This window comes from Scylla paramamosain, chromosome 30 (genome assembly GCF_035594125.1).
Source record: "Scylla paramamosain isolate STU-SP2022 chromosome 30, ASM3559412v1, whole genome shotgun sequence".
NCBI classification, from domain to species: Eukaryota; Metazoa; Arthropoda; class Malacostraca; order Decapoda; family Portunidae; genus Scylla; species Scylla paramamosain.
The window spans coordinates 16,227,510-16,246,614 of record NC_087180.1 but is presented as its reverse complement, the minus strand read 5'-3'; the positions used below and the strand labels follow the sequence as shown (position 1 = coordinate 16,246,614).

The window sequence follows — 19,105 nt, the reverse complement described above, 5'->3', positions numbered from 1 at the left end:
AGTCAGAATAAATGGAAAAAAAGAGAAAAACCAAGTCTACGTGAACGCCTGAGGGTCACAAAACCACCGGCTGGATATTTGCCTTTTTTTCTTTCACTACTAAAGAAATTAACATCGAAGGTTGTAATCTCAGGTGACAACTCGAGCGTAAGTAGTAGTAGCAGTTCCTTCGAGAGCCTTGAGTTATATATACATACAGTGACAGCGATGCAATACATGTGCTGGTACACCATGCACGGCGTCCCTTACCTTGCACACCTCTTGCAGTGCGACTCGTCAGCCCCTAACAACACCATGCCAGACGGGGACTCTCGTGCCAATAGTTATGGCGATCCCTTCGGCTGTGCCCTGTACTCCTTCTGCCCCAATCCGTGTTGCGGTAACCTGCGGGAATCCAGCCTGAAAAACTGCTGGAACCGCTTCAACAACCCGTGTCGTTTGCATGGGGCGAGGGGCGGGCAGGGGTGCGAGATTAACCGCCAACTAAACCTAAACTACCATCGGCTTGTTGATGAGGGAGTGCAGATCTCATGTGATTGTGGCACGGGACGGCGGTACGAGCCTGCAGCGGGCATGTGTGTGTGGCAGGACCACTGTGCTGACACCGCCGCCTGCCCGAACCCACACCAGCTTTGCCTCAACCTGTACGGCGGTCATGCATGTAGATGTCATCCCGACTATCGATGGCGAGAGTATGACCAACGCTGTGTGCCTCTCTACATCAAGAAGAAAAAGGAGGAAGAGGGGACGAAGAGGACAGATAAAGAGGAGCAGGAGGAAGAGGAGGAGGAGAAAGTAAAGAAAGGACAAGAAAGAGAAAAGGAAGCACTGTTCTTCAAGTGGTTGCGTGAAGCATTCGACAGGAGCCTGAAGGTTCCTCAAACACCAAAAGAAGACTACGAGTGGGAACTGGTGTGAATGACTTCCTGACCTGCGAGAGTTGAGAGGAGTCACGTGAGTATGTACAAAAGAATAATCGTTCTCGGGATATATACATTATCCTGAGATAATAATGCATTTCATATATTTTCTTCATTTGAGAAAACTTTATCGCTACGTTTATTTGTTTTCACCGTTAGTAACACAACATTCCTGCGTCATCAGAGAGTGTATAGGCAGAAGAGAGCTGCCGGTTCATATAAAAGTTAAGCACAATAGAAATGTACGTACGCTTAAAATGCGTGAGTGAGTGAGAGAAAATAAAAGGAAGATAAGAAGACGGCCTTGAGATTTCACTTAGCATGTGTGCGGAGACTGCCCTCCACTCAGCCGGTCCTGCTGAGTTGCCACACTCTCGCACCACAGCGTCGTTATGTTTCGCTCAGGCGTAGTCGCGCGTTAATATGACCACGGACAGAATTCTCTGTCACGCGGCGATGAGTTGCACAAAGTCTTGAAGAATCCTACTTGTTACTTTCTGTTACTATATTTGTTTCATAATCGTGAGGCGTCTAAGCGTAAAGGACACATGTGATCGTATTACTAGGCCAGTGCTTTACAAACTTTTCCTAAATTCATTCACCCTTCCGAGATCTTTTTGAGAAATCCATGTACCTTAGCGCGTAGGACGCACCAGATTGACTGTCAGTGTGCGAGGCTACCTCTCACGTCTATGGGATGTGAGCAGTGAGTGGAGCCTTGATGCATGCACTTGAGTGGAGACGATTGCTGGTAATAAAGGAGGATGTTTCGTCAGACCTTATTACACACCTCTTATGAAACGCAGCAGCTTGAACTTTCCCATTCTTGCTTATGTAACGATATTGGCTTGCACAAAACGCATTTTCATATTCCTATCATCTATGTTATTTGTCTTTATTATTATCGCAGTAGATGATAAATGTAGAATAGATTAAAGATAAATAGGAATAGCAAGTTTGTCCTTGCGATGACTTGTATATGGTAAGGGGTGTATGGCAGCTTCAACCTCTAGTCAAGGAAGCCACAATGATTACAATACGAGTTAGCACTGGCAGTTACACAAGCGCCAGCTCATAGACTACACGAACCTCCAGGATGGTGGACAAAGGTAGGGGACTCTATTAATATACTTCATTCCTTTTGCATTGTGCATCCTTTTATACCTACTACGTCCGTTCACACTCGTCGCTCACCACGTCTGCTGCCTCCTGTCCTTGTTGGGCTTCCTGTTCGTGGGTTGTACCTGCCATATGGGCCCCAGACTCATCGAAGACCACGTCTACTTCTACCGTGCCTTCTGCTGTCTGCTGCCTGGCCGATTCTCATCGCCGCCATCACTCTGCAGCTGGTTGTCCTGTCGGTCTTTGTGCATCCTACAAGCCGGTGTCGCCTCTGTGCACGGCTTTGGGTTACTGTTTGATGTGCTATTACTGTTTTGCCGGTGCATATTTATCTATTTATTCATGTTTACGGCATAAGACGCCTTTTCCTTTTTGTTTGAGGTCGCAGTGATGCCATAGTGTTTTCCTGGGCAGTGCGTGCTCGCCGTTCTGAAGTTACCGCTGTGTGAGCCTTGTGATTGGCCAGTGCATGCTCACTGTTCTGAACTCACGGTTGTATAAGACCTTGTGATTCACCAGTGTGTGCTCATTGTTTTTAAGTCACGGCAGTGTTACCTGGTAATGGCCACTTCTCAGAAATTGCCCATTATCCCTACTGGCCACACTGGCTTGGATTAGCAAATTCTCCATTCATAAAACCTTTGATATCAGATGACTGATTAATGTTTCCTCACTGATCAAAAACTATTAGTGCTAGTGAAGTCTGCAAAAACAAACCCTTTGAGTCTTGGCCTACTTCCCAAATATTTTCACTGCACTCTTTCTTCTCTCAAACTTTCATACACACTCTTTCATTAAAGTTAAGAAATATATTATTCCTTTTCCACAGAACTCAAGGTTGGTGCCGCCACGTCGTCTTCACCGTCAGTGACTCCGGTGAGTTTGGTGACGGTAGACCACGTGCGGGCAGCGCTCACGTCAGACAAGGGCGCCGCCGCACAACTCACCGCCTGGGAGGTCGTGGACTTCACCAAGAAGGGAGACAATTATGCCTGTTTAGTGACCAGTGTCGAGGTTAAGTATGAGATCGACGGCAAGAGCTCAGAGGTGGTCTATGTGATAAAGATTAACTCAGGAAAGACCTTTGGAGGTGAAAACATGTTTGACTTATTCTTCGAAAAGGAGTGCAAATTCTTCCTCGACATCGCACCGCAGATAAACTCTATATTAAGGGAAATTGGTCACACAGAGATCAACGTTCCCAAATGCTTCCATGCAAGTCTGGAGAAAGGAAAGGAAGTAATCTTCCTTGAGGACCTACGAGCCAGAGGCTACAAAATGGCTGACCGCAAGCAAGGGCTGGACGAGGCTCACACTATTCTTGTGCTGAGGGAGCTGGCCAGACTCCACGCCGCCTCCCTCCTGCTGCAGAACAAAACTCCTGATGATGACCTTGGAGAAAAGTACCCTTATTTGAAAATAGGAATGGCATATTTAATGAAAAATTATAATTCAATGTTTAAAGTGATGAAAGACAATGTGATATTTGGCAAAACTATCATAAAAAAAGTTGGGGGGTACGAGAGAGTAGCTGCCTGGATAGACATGATCATCCCAAATTTAGTGGACATCTTCGAGCAGCTGGAATGCGGTGAGCCTAAGGTGGTGTGTCACGGAGACTGCTGGAACAACAACCTTCTCTTCAGGTAAGTTGGAACTATTCTTTGCATCCTACCTACGCTTCTGAAACCAATTTGCTTCCATTACAAAAATATAATGTCATCCCTTTTCCTACTACATCCCTCGTGTCACTTGCTCTACGCAGATATGCCGGGAAATGCTTGGGTGTGGCTCTTACAGGCTGGAGTACACACTACTTTTTTTTTTTTTTAATGCAGGAGGGACACCGGCCAAGGGCAACAAAAATCTAATAATAAAAAAAAAAAAAAGGCCCATTGAGATGGCGGTCCACGAACAGGGTCCAAAGCGGTAGTCAAAAGTTGAAGGATAACTGTCTCCAAATCTCCCTCTTGAAGGAGTTCAAGTCATTCATAGGAACATGGAAATACAGAAGCAGGCAGGGAGTTCCAGATTTTACCAGAGAAAGGGATGAATGATTGAGAATACAGGTTAACTCTTGCATTGGAGAGGTGGACAGAATAGGAATGAGAGAAAGAAGAAAGTCTTGTTCAGCGAAGCCACGGGAGGAGGGGAGGCATGCAGTTAGCAAGATCAGAAGAGCAGTTAGCATGAAAACAGCGGTAGAAAATAGCTAGAGATGCAACAGAAAGAGGCTGAAGACAGTCAGTTAGAGGAGAGGAGTTGATAAGACGAAAAGCTTTTGATTCCACCCAGTCTAAAAGAGCGATATGAGTGGAACCCCCCCCCTCCCAAGTACATGTGAAGCATACTCCATACATGAACGGATAAGGCCCTTGTACAGAGTTAGTAGCTGGGGGTGGTGGGAAAAACTGGCGGAGACGTAGTACCTTAGTAGTATATTGTGTCTGATCACTTCCGGCAGGTACAGCGAGACCGGCCGCCCAGAGGAAGTGATGCTCCTCGACATGCAGCTGACAGATCACAGTGTTCCTGCTGCCGATCTCAACTACCTCCTCTATACCAGCATGGCGGGGGACGTCAGGAAGCCCAATATTGAAGCCTTCCTGGGTTCCTACTACACCACTTTCAAGGATATCATGGAGGCTGGCGGCCAGACGGTACCATTCACGCAGGCGCAGCTCCTCAAGGATTTCAGGGACAGGAACCTCGCCGGTTCATTGTTTGCCATAATGTTTGTGCCAGTAATGCTCTCTGAGACTGAAGGCGCGGTAGACTCGTCGAAAGACGATGAAGAAGATCTTGAAGAAACGCTTCGTAAGACGAGAGAGAAGTCGTTGGAAATGCTAGACACAAATCCTCTTGTGAAATCGAGGTTTTTGTCTGTTTTCGACGAAATGATGGAACTAGGAATTATTCCATGAAACAGAGAGAGAGAGAGAGAGAGAGAGAGAGAGAGAGAGAGAGAGAGAGAGAGAGAGAGAGAGAGAGAGAGAGAGAGAGAGAGAGAGATAGAGTTCTATTGATGTATGTCAGCCCAACGTTATCTGTTTACTTGTCAAGTAGTAAATGCCTGAAGTCAATGAAATGTATTAAGGCAAAATAAATGTCGTTAATCATGTCAAAGTTTCAATCCAATCTATCATATTTTCCACGTAAGCTTAAAATATATATACCAGCCAGTTTCCTTGCTTCACGGTGTTTTTTTTTTTTTTTTCTGTATTTTCACGGCAGCTTCCGCATCAAACAAGCGTGAGCAGAAATGAAAACGAAAACAAGTGATGTGAAGTAGTACAGGAACAAAAGCCCAAGGTAATAGTTAATTGCTTAATACAACACCGTGCATCACGCTAATTTCTGACTATTGATTTTAAAGCTGAAATTGGCTTAATATGTTGGTGTTCAGACACTTGTCATACGCCAATCCTTCGCCACCCACAGGGCGGTGGCGGTGGTTGTCGTTGTCTTATGTAAAAAATCATTTAAACGAAAAAGAAAGTACAATTCTGTGTCACGATGAGTTGCAACTTTTAAGGGCCATGCCCACCACCGTTCGCTCTTGATGCCAGTCACACTCACCACACCACTCGCTCTCCATCACAGTCACCAAGGCGCCGCCTTCCGCATCGCACCAGCCTCAAGGATGGCAGACAAGGGTAGGTGACTTGGCGGAACGCTGTGTGAAGTGTTGATGTTTGCCTGAGACGTGACTGAGAAAGGAAAAATATTGAGAAACTCCTGCATGCGTGTCCCTGCGTATGGAGAGAGAGAGAGAGAGAGAGAATATGTACAGTAGTATAGATAGTGATATCAGATAACCAAGCAATCAATAAATTGTTTATTCGTACAAAGTACAATTCTTTAGTCATTTTACACTAAAAATCTAAAGCTATAAAAGAGAAAAAAAAAGAAAAACTTACAATGTAGCTCAAAAAGACAAAATCAAATATAAATTAAAAGAGATATTAAAACTTTAAAAGATGAATAAAAATTAAGTTAAAAAATTAGTGAGTATGTGTGTACAAAACATACTATATTTAACTTATTTCATCAAGGAATTCACAGACATCACTACATGTAAGGCAGCAATCTATCCGACCATCACGGATACTCAAAAGTTCATTTATTATTTCTGTTTGCCAGTATTCGTAGTCCTCTTAACAACATACCTTGCCAATAACATAGTTAATATTACAGCAAAAAATTTTCATAGTATTTAATGTTATAAGACGGCAGTATCGAATTCATGTTGGACAACATGTATGATGAATTCGATAGCAGAACATTTCTAAAAAAATGTGATATTTGTCGCTCAGGATGTCTCAAACCCCTAATAAAAAAACACAGCATTCTTTTTTCATTAATCTGACGAACAGATAGAGAGTTCATAATATGGGGCAGTAAGTGAGAGCGCGTGTGAGGGTGCAAAGCAAGCAGTCTGTAGCAACACACTCGCCACGCCACACTCAACTCCTCAGTTCTTGGGTCATCAAGATTCCACTACTGACAACCATACAGAGACGTACAACGGCTATTAAACAACAACACCTTAGATTGCCATGAGGTAGAGTAAAACTGATGGATAATGGCATTAGTTCTCACTTTCATGTCCCTCATAACCGGTTCAAGATTGACTAGACTACCACGAGATAATATTAGGTGACCCAAGTGGTTTTCACTCTTAACGTTCTTTATAGTGCGACCGTACATCATGATGCATACACTGTCCATAAAAACATCTGAATCCGAAAAAAAAATAATTAAAACACATTTATTAGGATTAAAACTTAAACTGAACTGGGTAGCATATTGTTGACAAATCTTCACCATCCTCCTCAAAGCTTCACACGTTGGGCTAAGAATAACTATATCGTCAGCATAAGGAAACGCGTTGCAGCAAATGTCACCCATATGACAGCCAACCTTACTATTGTTTAGATTCTGCATTAAAGGATTTATATTGATAGAGAAAAGTAGAGGACTTATTACACCCTCCCTGATTCACACCACTACAAAGTTTAAACTGATCAGAGTTAACACCATTCCAACTTACAACACCAGTACTAATCAAATACATATTGAGAAGCAAACCAACTATTAGACGACAAATATCTCTTTCTATAAGTAAGTTAAACAAGTTAAACAACTTGCTATATTTTACTCTATCAAATGCCTTAGTGCCATCAAGTAACAGCATATACACATTAGATCCACGCATTTGATAATACTGAATAGTTTCTGTAACTAGATAAGAACACAGCGAGGTAGAGAAAGACTCCTTGTAGGCAAACTGCAAATGAGATCTCACCATTTTATCTTTTATAAGTAAAATTAATACATGATCTATGATTTTACTTACAATTGAATTTAATGAGATAGCACGATAATTATAAGAGTTAGCACGAGATTTAAGAGGGTTTTTGGGAATAGGCTTAATAACTGCTTTGTTAAAAAGAGCATCTGTGCTGCCGTATTGCAACATTGCTGTTATTATATGACTTAGCTGTGTATATAATAGTTTAGTACCATTTATAAAATGATTGCTACTAATGTTATATGTTTCGTCCTTTTTTATTGGGTACGAGGCTTCTCACAGCCTTTTCAATTATCACTGCAGATACAGAATGATCTAGCCATTGTTCTGGCACAGCATAGTTCCGCTATGCTCCACGTAAGAGTATGTTCAGTTACTTCTATGCCGTAATCCACATCAGCCCTCCTCCTCCTGCATCACCACAACAACTGAAAGTTCGCGGGGCACGACACGTGTTTTCGTATCACAGTGTGGACACGCTCGCTGCAGCAACATAACCCACAGACTCGAAGTGTCAGTAACGATCCATAGAGTATGTGCGGCTCTAGTGGCAGTGATTGCATGCTCTCCTTGGGTGAATGTGGCACAAAAATCAGAAAACGTTCCCAATGCCTTGTTTAGCGAAGATCGACCACAGATGTTCAAGTTTACGTAAAGAACAACTGCGAAAATTAACATGGATACATAACCAGAAATGTGGATTTCTAGAACTACAACATCTTATTTTCAGCCGCAAACTGCCGTCTTGACATAAACACGCCAAGTCTTTTCAAAAGGCTGAAGCTTGTCTCGCTCTCCAAGGAGAGTCCCTGAGAGTCACGAAAAGCGAGGTCTACTACAAAAAGCATGAAGCTTAGCGTAATAACTTCCATTGAACTCTCTCTTCCCTCGAACTATCTTGCACACTCTTTCTTCAAAGTTGTGAGACATTTTCTTTCTCTCTCACAGAACCCAAGATTGGTGCCGCCACGTCGTCCTCACCGTCAGTGACGCCGGAGAGTTTGGTGACGGAAAACCACGTGCGGACAGCGCTCATGTCAGACAAGGGCGCCGCCGCACAACTCACCGCCTGGAAGGTCGTGGATTTCACTAAGAAGGGCGACAATTATGCCTGTTTAGTGACCAGTGTCGAGGTTAAGTACGAGATCGACGGCAAGAGCTCAGAGGTGGTCTATGTGGTAAAGTTGAACTCAGGCAAGACTATTGGGGGAGACAGCCTCATTCATATTGTCTTCGAAAAGGAATCCAGTTTCTTCCTCGACATCGCACCGCAGATAAACTCTGTATTAAAGGAAATTGGTCACACAGAGATCAACGTTCCCAAATGCTTCCATGCAAGTCTGGAGGAAGGAAAGGAAGTAATCTTCCTTGAGGACTTACGAGCCAGAGGCTACAAAATGGCTGACCGCAGGCGAGGATTGGACAAGGCTCACACTACCCTCGTGCTGAGGGAGCTGGCCAGACTCCACGCCGCCTCCCTCCTGCTGCAGAACAAGACTCCTTACAAAGCAATTGGAGAAAAGTACTCTCATTTGAAGATAGGAATCTTCTATTTTATTAAGAACTACAAAGCAATGTTGAATGTAATGAAAGACAGTGTGGCATTTTCTCAGACTATCATAAAAACAGTAGAAGGATACGAAAGAGTAAATGCCTGGATGGACACAATCATCCCTAAGTTAGTGGACATCTTCGAACAGCTGGAATACGGCGAGCCTAAGGTGGTGTGTCACGGAGACTGCTGGATCAACAACCTTCTCTTCAGGTAAGTTGTAACGACTCTGCATCCTACTTGCTTCTGTCACCATATTTTCCTTTCATTACAAAAACTTCAAGTAGTCCAGATGCGTTTTTTTCTGCCCTGTCCTCCTCTTCACCTTTTTCTGCAGATAAACCAGGAAAGTTAATATGTGTCTCTTACAGACTGGAGTACAGACCATCCTAGTACACTGTGTTATATGTCTCTTCACCTCCGGCAGGTACAGCAAGACCGGCCACCCCGAGGACGTGATGCTCCTCGACTTGCAGCTGACAAACTACAGTGCCCCAGCTGCCGATCTCAACTACCTCCTCTATACCAGCATGTCGGGGGACGTCAGGAAGCCCAACATTGAAGTCTTCATGGGTTCCTACTACACCACTTTCAAGGACATCATGGAGGCCGGCGGCCAGACAGTACCATTCACGCAGGCGCAGCTCCTCAAGGATTTCAGGGAGAAGAACCTCATCGGCTCAATGTTCGCTATATTGTCTGCACCAGTAATGTTCTTGGAAACTGAAGAATCAGTAGACTCTTCGAAAGAATGTAACGAGGATCTTGTAGAAACGTTTCGTGAGGCAAGAGAAAAGTCGTTGGAAATGCTGAACAAAGATCCTCTTATGAAATCGAGATTTTTGTCTGTTTTCGACGAAATGATGGAATTAGGAATTATTCCATAACAGAGAGAGAGAGAGAGAGAGAGAGAGAGAGAGAGAGAGAGAGAGAGAGAGAGAGAGAGAGAGAGAGAGAGAGTTCTTACAATCGATGCAAACTCACAGTTATATATTTATTTATCATACAGTAAGTGCCTGACGTGCTAAAACATCTTTCTCCAAAACAAATACCATAAATCATATTACAGTCAGCGCCTAACAGTTTAAAATTCACGTCGATGTGAGCGTCATTTTGCACAAACTGGGAAATCACTTCTATTCATTCTGAAAAAAAAAAAAAAAAAATGAAGAAAATGACTACATGGCTACTGAAGTTAGCCCCTCAGTTTTTTTTTTTTTTTTTCTTTTCTTTAAAGAATAGATTAACGGATTCGGTGTTTGAAATATTGACATGGAGTTATTTTTTTTGTGACTGCTCATTGTTTTAGCTTACAAAACGGTTGTGTTTGTTTTATTGTACGATACGAGTACATGGATAATATACAGGCCATGATGACATAGTGCGAGTGATAGAGTTACATAAGAATGGTGAAAAAAAAAAATAAGCCGTACAATTGGTGCCAATGAAAAGACTGAGTGCGTTGGTAAAGAAATGGCGCGATGAGAGATAAGAGGATGTCCCTCACCACAAACATGGTGGTGGACAACACCAAAAAGTTTCTCAGAACATGTGTTATCAAAAGACACTTGAGTGTAAGTCATCAGCTTACAGCAAACAATTAAAAAACAAAACCCATAACTGCCAGAAAACATACCATCCAGTGATACGTACCATCCAGAGTGATACGTACCATCTAGAGTGATACGTACCATCCAGAGTGATACGTACCATCCAGTGATACGTACCATCCAGAGTGATACGTACCATCCAGAGTGATACGTACCATCCAGAGTGATACGTACCATCCAGAGTGATAAGCGACAGCCTGAACTGCCGCAAGGTGAAGGAGCAAACTGAACCTGTGAAGGTTCGGGTGACCTTGACATCCTTCCTAAAAGTCAGACAGTGGACAGCAAGGTGTACCTCAACATCTTCAATGATAATCTGCCGGACTGATTTGCAGATACTGGCACCGAGATCCTCCAGCAAAATGGTGCACCTTGTCGCTCGGCAAAAATCGTCAGACTGGTTACATTTATGTGAAGTGGACTTCATTCCAGACTGGGCATCAGGAAGTCCATGCATGTCCAATCGAGAACTTTTGGACATTAGTAAGAGCAAAACTTCGAGGCGAAGACACATCCAGCATCCCAAAATTTAAGTCTGTTCTTCGGAGGGTGTGTTCAGAAATTCTCCGGTAGTGCTGAGAACTTGGCTGACTCGGTCCCTGGCAGACTTAAGGTGGTCCTTACGATGAATAGATATCCATTTAACAAATAACCGAGTCACTGGTAAGTACTAATCTTATTCTGTGAGCAACAAGTGTTTACATACAATTGTTGAGTCATTTGGCGCTGACTGTAGTTTTATCTAACAATCTAGTACAAGAAGAGAAACCCGAACTAGCAATTCATTACTTGATACGACGGAATGCATGAACACGAGACCTGCGTATAAAGCTCACTAATATCTGACATGTTTTTAAAGGGAGGATTGCCTTCATATGTTGTTTTTTCAGACACTTGTCTTTATTGCCTCCGCCACCTTTGCCACCCTCAAGGCGGTGGCGGTGGTCGTCGCTATAGTACATGTAAAATAAATTAAACGAGAGAGAAAATTAAAGTCTGTGTCACGAAGAGTTGCCACATTTACTTTCTCTGGTGTGATCATCCTTTGTTAACATCCCAGGCACTGTAAAGAGTAGGACGTTAACTTTGTCTCTTCCAAGCTACGGAGCCATTTGAAAGACTACTACAGAAAGTAAGCGCTGAAAGGTTGTACATCATAATCTACAATAGGAAAAAATTGTCTGCCAGAGTAAGGCTTAAGCAACGAACGGCATTCTCGCCCTCACCACACCAACCGCTCTGCTCCCAGCCTCCTAAGCAGTTGCCCACGCGCCGCCACAAATACCACATTCTTCAACTCAAATCAACTCCAGGATGGCAGACAAGGGTAAGTGACTTAGCGGGACACTGTCGGAAGTGTTGGTGCTTGCCTGAGAGTGAGTGGAGTGTGTGTGTGTGTGTGTGTGTGTGTAGTACAAATAGTATACGAAAACTCTGATATCAGATAACTACAATAAACGAATCTCTTGCAAACGGCCACCATCGCGTCAAGGACAAACCGAGCCGCGTCCACACAGACCCCGCTATTTACGTCAGCGCTGTATTCAATGGCAACAGGAGCTCTCGCGGGACACTTCATGTTGAGTCTGGTTAGATATTCAACAAAGAAATACAGAAGACAAATTAAGTAATATATTACCATTTTAAAACCTAACACAAACAGGAACAAAATTATTTTTTTTTATCTGTGTATGTGCGTGTGGTCATTACTGCTCAAAAGTCTAATAATGAGTGTGTGTGTGTGTGTGTGTGTGTGTGTGTGTGTGTGTGTGTGTGTGTGTGATTATTACTGCATAGAAGCATTAGCCTAATTGTACTTGGTAGCAGGTAATTTGTATGAACGAAGCGATAAGTGTATCTAGTCGAGCCGCGACGTATGCAGCCGAGACATCATCCCAGGGGCATGCAGAGCGACCGGTCGAGCGGAGGCTGCAGGACTGGAGACCACTTCCACAGCTAGATCCCTGCATATCCTGTTCTGCCTACCGCTTACCCCCTGCTGCTGACGTTCAGCATGCCGTCTTGACATAAACACGCCAAGTCTTTTCAAAAGGCTGAAGCTTGTCTCGCTCTCCAAGGAGAGTCGCTGAGAGTCACGAAAAGCAGTCTACTACAAAAAGCTTGGAGCTTCGCGCAATAACTTTCATTGCACTCTCACTTCCCTCGAACTATCTTGCACACTCTTTCATCAAAGTTGTGAGACATTTTCTTTCCCACAGAACCCAAGGTTGGTGCCGCCACGTCGTCTTCACCGTCAGTGACGCCGAAGAGTTTGGTGACGGAAAACCACGTGCGGGCAGCGCTCATGTCAGACAAGGGCGCTGCCGCACAACTCACCGCCTGGAAGGTCGTGGACTTCACCAAGAAGGGCGACAATTATACCTGTTTAGTGACCAGCGTCGAGGTTAAGTATGAGATCGACGGCAAGAGCTCAGAGGTGGTCTATGTGGTAAAGATTAACTCAGGAAAGACCTTTGGAGGTGAAAACATGTTTGACTTATTCTTCGAGAAGGAGTGCAAATTCTTCCTCGACATCGCACCGCAGATAAACTCTGCACTAAGAGAAATTGGTCACACAGAGATCAACGTTCCCAAATGCTTCCATATAAGTCTAGAGAAAGGAAAGGAAGTAATCTTCCTTGAGGACCTACGAGCCAGAGGCTACAAAATGGCTGACCGCAAGCAAGGGCTGGACGAGGCTCACACTACCCTTGTGCTAAGGGAGCTGGCCAGACTCCACGCCGCCTCCCTCCTACTGCAGAACAAGACTCCAGACAAAGCCCTTGGGGAAAAGTATCCTGTTTTGAAGATAGGGATAGATTATTTTGTTAACAACCATGATGGATTATTGAATATGATAAGAGAAAGCGCAACAGTTGTTCAAACTATAATGAAAAACGTAGGGGGATACGAGAAAGTAACTGCATGGATAGACACAATCATTCCTAGGATAGCAGACATCTTCTCCGAACAACTACAACGTGGCGAGCCTAAGGTGGTGTGTCACGGAGACTGCTGGATCAACAACCTTCTCTTCAGGTAAATTGGAACGACTCTGCATGGTACTTGCTTCTGACGCCATATTTTCCTTTCAATACGAAAACTTCAAATAGTCCAGAGGCGTATTTTTTTTTTTTTTTTTCTGCCCCTTCCTCCTCTTCACTTCCTCTTTGCAGGTATACCAGGAAAATTAGGCTGTTTCTTACAGAACGGAGCACAGACCAATCTAATGCACTGTGTTACATGTCTCTTCACCTCCGGCAGGTACAGCGAAACCGGCCACCCCGAGGACGTGATGCTCCTCGACTTGCAGGTGGTAAACTACAGTTCCCCGGCCGCCGATCTCAACTACCTCCTCTATACCAGCATGACGGGGAACGTCAGGAAGCCCAACATTGAAGCCTTCCTGGGTTCCTACTACACCACTTTCAAGAACATAATGGAGGCTGCCGGCCAGACAGTACCGTTCTCGCAGGCGCAGCTTCTCAAGGATTTCAGGGACAGGAACCTCGTCGGCACAATATTCACTATAATGATTGTGCCAGTAGTGCTCTCTGAGACAGAAGGCGCAGTAGACTCTTCAAAAAACGATGAAGATCTTGAAGAAACGTTTCGTAAAGCAACAGAGAAGGCGTTGGAAAATGTTGACGCAAATCTTCTTGTGAAGTCGAGACTTTTGTCTGTTTTCGACGAAATGATGGAACTAGGAATTATTCCATGAGAGAGAGAGAGAGAGAGAGAGAGAGAGAGAGAGAGAGAGAGAGATCTTTATGGATACAATACAAATATTAAATGTTCATTTATCAAGCAGTAAACACCTGACGTGAATAAAAACATTTCCATAAACAGATGATATCAATAACAGGTTTCCAAGTAAGCTGAACACATACGTACAAGTGATCTTATATCACAGTTATTTTCTTTCATGGTATCCTCCACATCAATCAAGCAAAGGTGGAACCGGAAATGTTAACAAGTAATGAGAGGCAATACAGGAACAGGAGCCCAAAGTAATACTTGATTGCTTAATGCAACGACGTGCATCAACACGTGGAAATCACGCTAATTGTTTTTAGACCTCTAATTGCCTTAACATGTTGGTGTTCAGAGACTTGCCATACGCCAATCCTTCGCCACTCACAAGGCGGTGGCGGTGGTTGTCGCTGTCGTACTTAAAAAATAAATTATATAAGTAAGAAAGTACAAGTCTGTGTCACGATGAGTTGCAACTTTTTAGGGACGCACCTCATCACCGTTCTCCCACAGTCACACTCCCCACACCACCAGTTCCCCATCACAGTCACCAAGACTCCGCCTCCCGTCTCGCACCAACCTCTAGGATGGCAGACAAGGGTAGGTGACTTAGCGGGACGCTGTGTGATGTGTTGATGTTTGCTTGAGACGTGATTGAGACTAAGAAGAATGTGTTGAGAAACTCCATGTTTTTTTCAATGTTATGATCCACTTTCGTGTCCTGATTTATATATAAGCAAGTCTCTTTAATTGTGAGCACTTGAAACCCTGCATCCCTCCCCTGTCCTCTACCTACCTTGTGTGATTTCTCTCCACCCTTCTGAGCTCAGCATCTACTCGCATCGGGAGTCTGTTTGCAAATAGATGATCGCTGTATTTATAATACAATGATGCAGTGCTGTGTTTTATGTGACTGGTTATCGCTTGTACATCTTTGTTACTTCTGTACGAAAGAACAATATTTTACAATATTTTTACCTTGGCTGTATTTGATATTGCATAGTTTTGTTTGAAAAAATTGCCTTTGAGATCATAGGACGCATCCCTTTTATTTATTTTTATTTTTATTTTCATTAGTTATGTGTGTCGTTATACTGTACGAGTATTCGGTGTACAACCAAGAGTTATGGAACGAATTAGCTCGTATCATCTGAACCTCCCTGTATGTACATACAGAGAAAAAAAGAGAGAGGCCGAGGCTAGAGATAATATATGAAGCTTGTGCTATCAGATAAACTCTACACCAAGGACACACTAGCAGTGGCTTGCTCTCCTCAAATAAACGCGGTAAAAGAAAAAAAAAATCAGAATACGTTTGTAATGTCTTGTTTGACGAAGATCTTCCAGATATATCATATTTCCATACCGAATGCACATGATAACTAACACTCAGTATAACATTAAGTGCTAATGGCACCGCGGCTAGCAATTATGTGTTAGGGAGCGGTAAACAAAGCACTTAGCCTATCACATTTAATGCCCAGGAGCACAAAGGACACAGGTAGCAGACAGGAGAGAGAAGCACGAGACGCAGCGAGCGCCAAGTCGACTCTATCGAGACTTAACAATAGAGCGAGTGACGCAGACAACAAAGGCTCGCAAACAAGAGACGAACGAGATGCGCTGTATAATGGATGAATGAATACATAAATAATTCTTGATAACAGTAATGATTACAATAATAATAATCATAATAATAACAAAAAGAAAATTAACTTATATACTACAACAAAGGACACATGAACGTAACGGAGCATTTATAGACCTACAACAAAGGACACATGAACGTAACGGAGCATTTATAGACCTACAACAAAGGACACATGAACGTAACGGAGCATTTATAGACCCATAACGTTTTCGTTTTGATACCCACGTCTGATTTTATGTACACATGCCAACCTTAACATGATCTCATTTCTCTTGGAGTCCCTAAGAGAGTCGTGAAAAGCTAGGTAAGCAAGAAAAACGTGAATCTAAGCCTAACTCCCAAACATTTTCATTCGACTCTTTTCCCTCAAACTGTCTTAAATAGTCTTTCATCAAGGTTACAGGACACTAATTTCTTTCCCACAGAACCCAAGGCTGACACGTCACCTTTACCGTCAGTGACGCCGGTGAGTTTGGTGACGGCGAACCGCGTGCGAGCAGCGCTCATGTCAGACAAGGGCGCTGCCGCACAACTCACCGCCTGGAAGGTCGTGGACTTCACCAAGAAGGGCGACAATTATGCCTGTTTAGTGACCAGCGTCGAGGTTAATTATGAGATCGACGGCAAGAGCTCAGAGGTGGTCTATGTGGTAAAGATTAACTCAGGAAAGACCTTTGGGAATAACGATCTCATTGAAATAGCCTTCCAAAAGGAATGCAAATTCTTCCTCGACATCGCACCGCAGATAAACTCTGTATTAAAGGAAATTGGTCAAAGAGAAATCAACGTTCCCAAATGCTTCCATGCAAGTCTGGAGAAAGGAAAGGAAGTAATCTTCCTTGAGGACCTACGAGCCAGAGGCTACAAAATGGCTGACCGCAAGCAAGGGTTGGACAAAGCTCACACTACCCTTGTGCTGATGGAGCTGGCCAGACTCCACGCCGCTTCCGTCCTCCTGCAGAACAAGACTCCTGACGAAGACCTCGGAGAAAAGTACCCTTATTTAAAAATAGGAATGGCCTACTGTATTAGAAACTATGATGCAATGAAGAATATGATAAAAGAAAGTGCAGTACTTGCTCAAACTATCACAAAAAAAGTAGGAGGATACGAAAGAGTAACAGCTTGGATAGACACGATCATTCCTAAATTAAGGGACATCTTCGAGCAGCTGGAATGCGGCGAGCCTAAGGTGGTGTGTCACGGAGACTGCTGGATTAACAATCTTCTCTTCAGGTAAGTAGCGACGGCTAATATATATATATATATATATATATATATATATATATATATATATATATATATATATATATATATATATATATATATATATATATATATATATATATATATATATATATATATATATATATATATATATATATATATATATATATATATATATATATATATATATATATATATATAACGTAGTCTCCGTGGCTCTTACAGATTGGAATACATACCTACTTAGTACATTGCATTACGTGTCTCGTCACTTCCGGCAGGTACAGCGAGACTGGCCGCCCCGAGGACGTGATGCTCCTCGACTTGCAGCTGACAGGCCACAGTGTTCCTGCTGCCGATCTCAACTACCTCCTCTATACCAGCATGACGGGGGACGTCAGGAAGCCCAACATTGAAGCCTTCCTTGGTTCCTACTACACCACTTTCAAGGACATCATGGAGGCTGGCGGCCAGACAGTACCTTTCACGCAGGCGCAGCTCCTCAAGGATTTCAGAGAAAATAACCTCGCTGGCTCAATGTTCGCTATAATGTCTGTGCCAGTAATGCTTTCTGAGACTGAAGGCGCGGTAGACTCGTCGAAAGACGATGAAAAGGATCTTGAAGAAACGCTTCGTAAGACGAGAGAGAAGTCGTTGGAAATGCTAGACACAAATCCTCTTGTGAAATCGAGATTTTTGTCTGTTTTCGACGAAATGATGGAACTAGGAATTATTCCATGAAACAGACAGAGAGAGAGAGAGAGAGAGAGAGAGAGAGAGAGGTTTGGCCAGGACGTTACCAAACCGTAGGCTTCACGTGTAAAATTTTGCAATTTCCTCGAAGAGTGAAGCCTTAGAGGTCGTGGCCAATCAAGTCTGCAACAAAATACTTTCACTTTTGCGTGATATGACAAGAAGGTAAGTTTAGACCTTCATTTAATTCACAATGTACTGCAGTTATATCATGGAAACTAAACACAAGTTATATTATTCAGGTTTACATGTTGTAATGCTTCTTTGCTCGAAAATATATAACAACTCAGAAATTAACAATAACGAATAACTTATTTGTCCATCGGCACAGGCAATCTATTTTTTTTTTTTTTCAATAGTCTTGACCTCCCTCCATAAAGTGAGAATCTAATTCCTTCTTTCTTTTTAAAGCACGAATAATATGACTAGTGTATTTCACTCAAATACACAACTGAACACTAATACTGTTTTAGAGAGCAACATAATTGTAACGGAAATATAATACGCGCGTGGCACAAAGAGTCCTCTGGGAGTTCACAGAATGGAGACGATGTTCATCTTAGCCTCAAGCAGTCAGTCTGGCAGACCTTTCCTGCGACCTTGGCGATACAATAAAAGAAACTGAGATGCTGTCTCAACTTTTTTCGTTTCATTTATTTTCATCTCCATCATGCACAGTTTTGCGTCGATGAATATTGCCACATAATTCGTGTCTCAAGATCTTTGGGGGAGATTTAAATTTGGCTTTCTTGCTATGGAGAGAGAGAGAGAGAGAGAGAGAGAGAGAGAGAGAGAGAGAGAGAGAGAGAGAGAGAGAGAGAGAGAGAAAATATATATATATATATATATATATATATATATATATATATATATATATATATATATATATATATATATATATATATATATATATATATATATATATATATATATATATATATATATATATATATATATATATATATATATATATAACTATTTACTCTAAAGAAAAAAGTTCATTAGGAGATCAACAGGTGAAACTGATCAATTTCAACAATTGAAAACGGTTACAACAGACAAGTTGTCATTAATGCCTGCTGTGCCACATTGATATGCTATGTAAGGAGGAAACAGGTGGAGGAGGCAGATTATGCATACATTCATGAATCTTGAATCTAGTATGTGCGAGCTGAGAGAGAGAGAGAGAGAGAGAGAGAGAGA

The 19,105-nt window shown here is 42.8% G+C and overlaps 3 protein-coding genes across 3 annotated transcripts; all 3 read left to right on the top strand.

Moving 5' to 3' along the window:
- The first annotated feature begins 1,897 nt into the window (after nucleotides 1–1,897).
- LOC135116089 (uncharacterized) lies at nucleotides 1,898–11,528 on the top strand. Its single transcript, XM_064033299.1, has 6 exons — nucleotides 1,898–2,029; nucleotides 2,872–3,688; nucleotides 4,507–4,960; nucleotides 5,563–5,698; nucleotides 8,305–9,121; nucleotides 9,336–11,528. Exons 1-6 carry the CDS (start codon nucleotides 2,017–2,019, stop codon nucleotides 9,793–9,795), a joined length of 2,697 nt encoding a protein of 898 aa, XP_063889369.1. The 5' UTR covers nucleotides 1,898–2,016; the 3' UTR covers nucleotides 9,796–11,528.
- LOC135115920 (uncharacterized) lies at nucleotides 11,528–15,404 on the top strand. The gene is made up of 3 exons (XM_064033054.1): nucleotides 11,528–11,845; nucleotides 12,738–13,557; nucleotides 13,783–15,404. The coding sequence occupies exons 1-3, from the start codon at nucleotides 11,833–11,835 to the stop codon at nucleotides 14,237–14,239; spliced, it is 1,290 nt and encodes a 429-aa protein (XP_063889124.1). The 5' UTR covers nucleotides 11,528–11,832; the 3' UTR covers nucleotides 14,240–15,404.
- LOC135115921 (uncharacterized oxidoreductase dhs-27-like) lies at nucleotides 14,737–18,541 on the top strand. The gene is made up of 3 exons (XM_064033056.1): nucleotides 14,737–14,871; nucleotides 16,348–17,158; nucleotides 17,431–18,541. The coding sequence occupies exons 1-3, from the start codon at nucleotides 14,859–14,861 to the stop codon at nucleotides 17,888–17,890; spliced, it is 1,284 nt and encodes a 427-aa protein (XP_063889126.1). The 5' UTR covers nucleotides 14,737–14,858; the 3' UTR covers nucleotides 17,891–18,541.
- The last annotated feature ends 564 nt before the right edge of the window (nucleotides 18,542–19,105 follow it).

Bases quoted from the DNA above. Each gene is read 5' to 3' on its own strand.
- LOC135116089 (XM_064033299.1), top strand. The intron at 5,699-8,304 runs GTAGGTGACTTG...TCTCTCTCACAG, and splicing joins CTCAAGGATGGCAGACAAGG to AACCCAAGATTGGTGCCGCC. The intron at 9,122-9,335 runs GTAAGTTGTAAC...CACCTCCGGCAG, and splicing joins ATCAACAACCTTCTCTTCAG to GTACAGCAAGACCGGCCACC.
- LOC135115920 (XM_064033054.1), top strand. The intron at 13,558-13,782 runs GTAAATTGGAAC...CACCTCCGGCAG, and splicing joins ATCAACAACCTTCTCTTCAG to GTACAGCGAAACCGGCCACC.
- LOC135115921 (XM_064033056.1), top strand. The intron at 17,159-17,430 runs GTAAGTAGCGAC...CACTTCCGGCAG, and splicing joins ATTAACAATCTTCTCTTCAG to GTACAGCGAGACTGGCCGCC.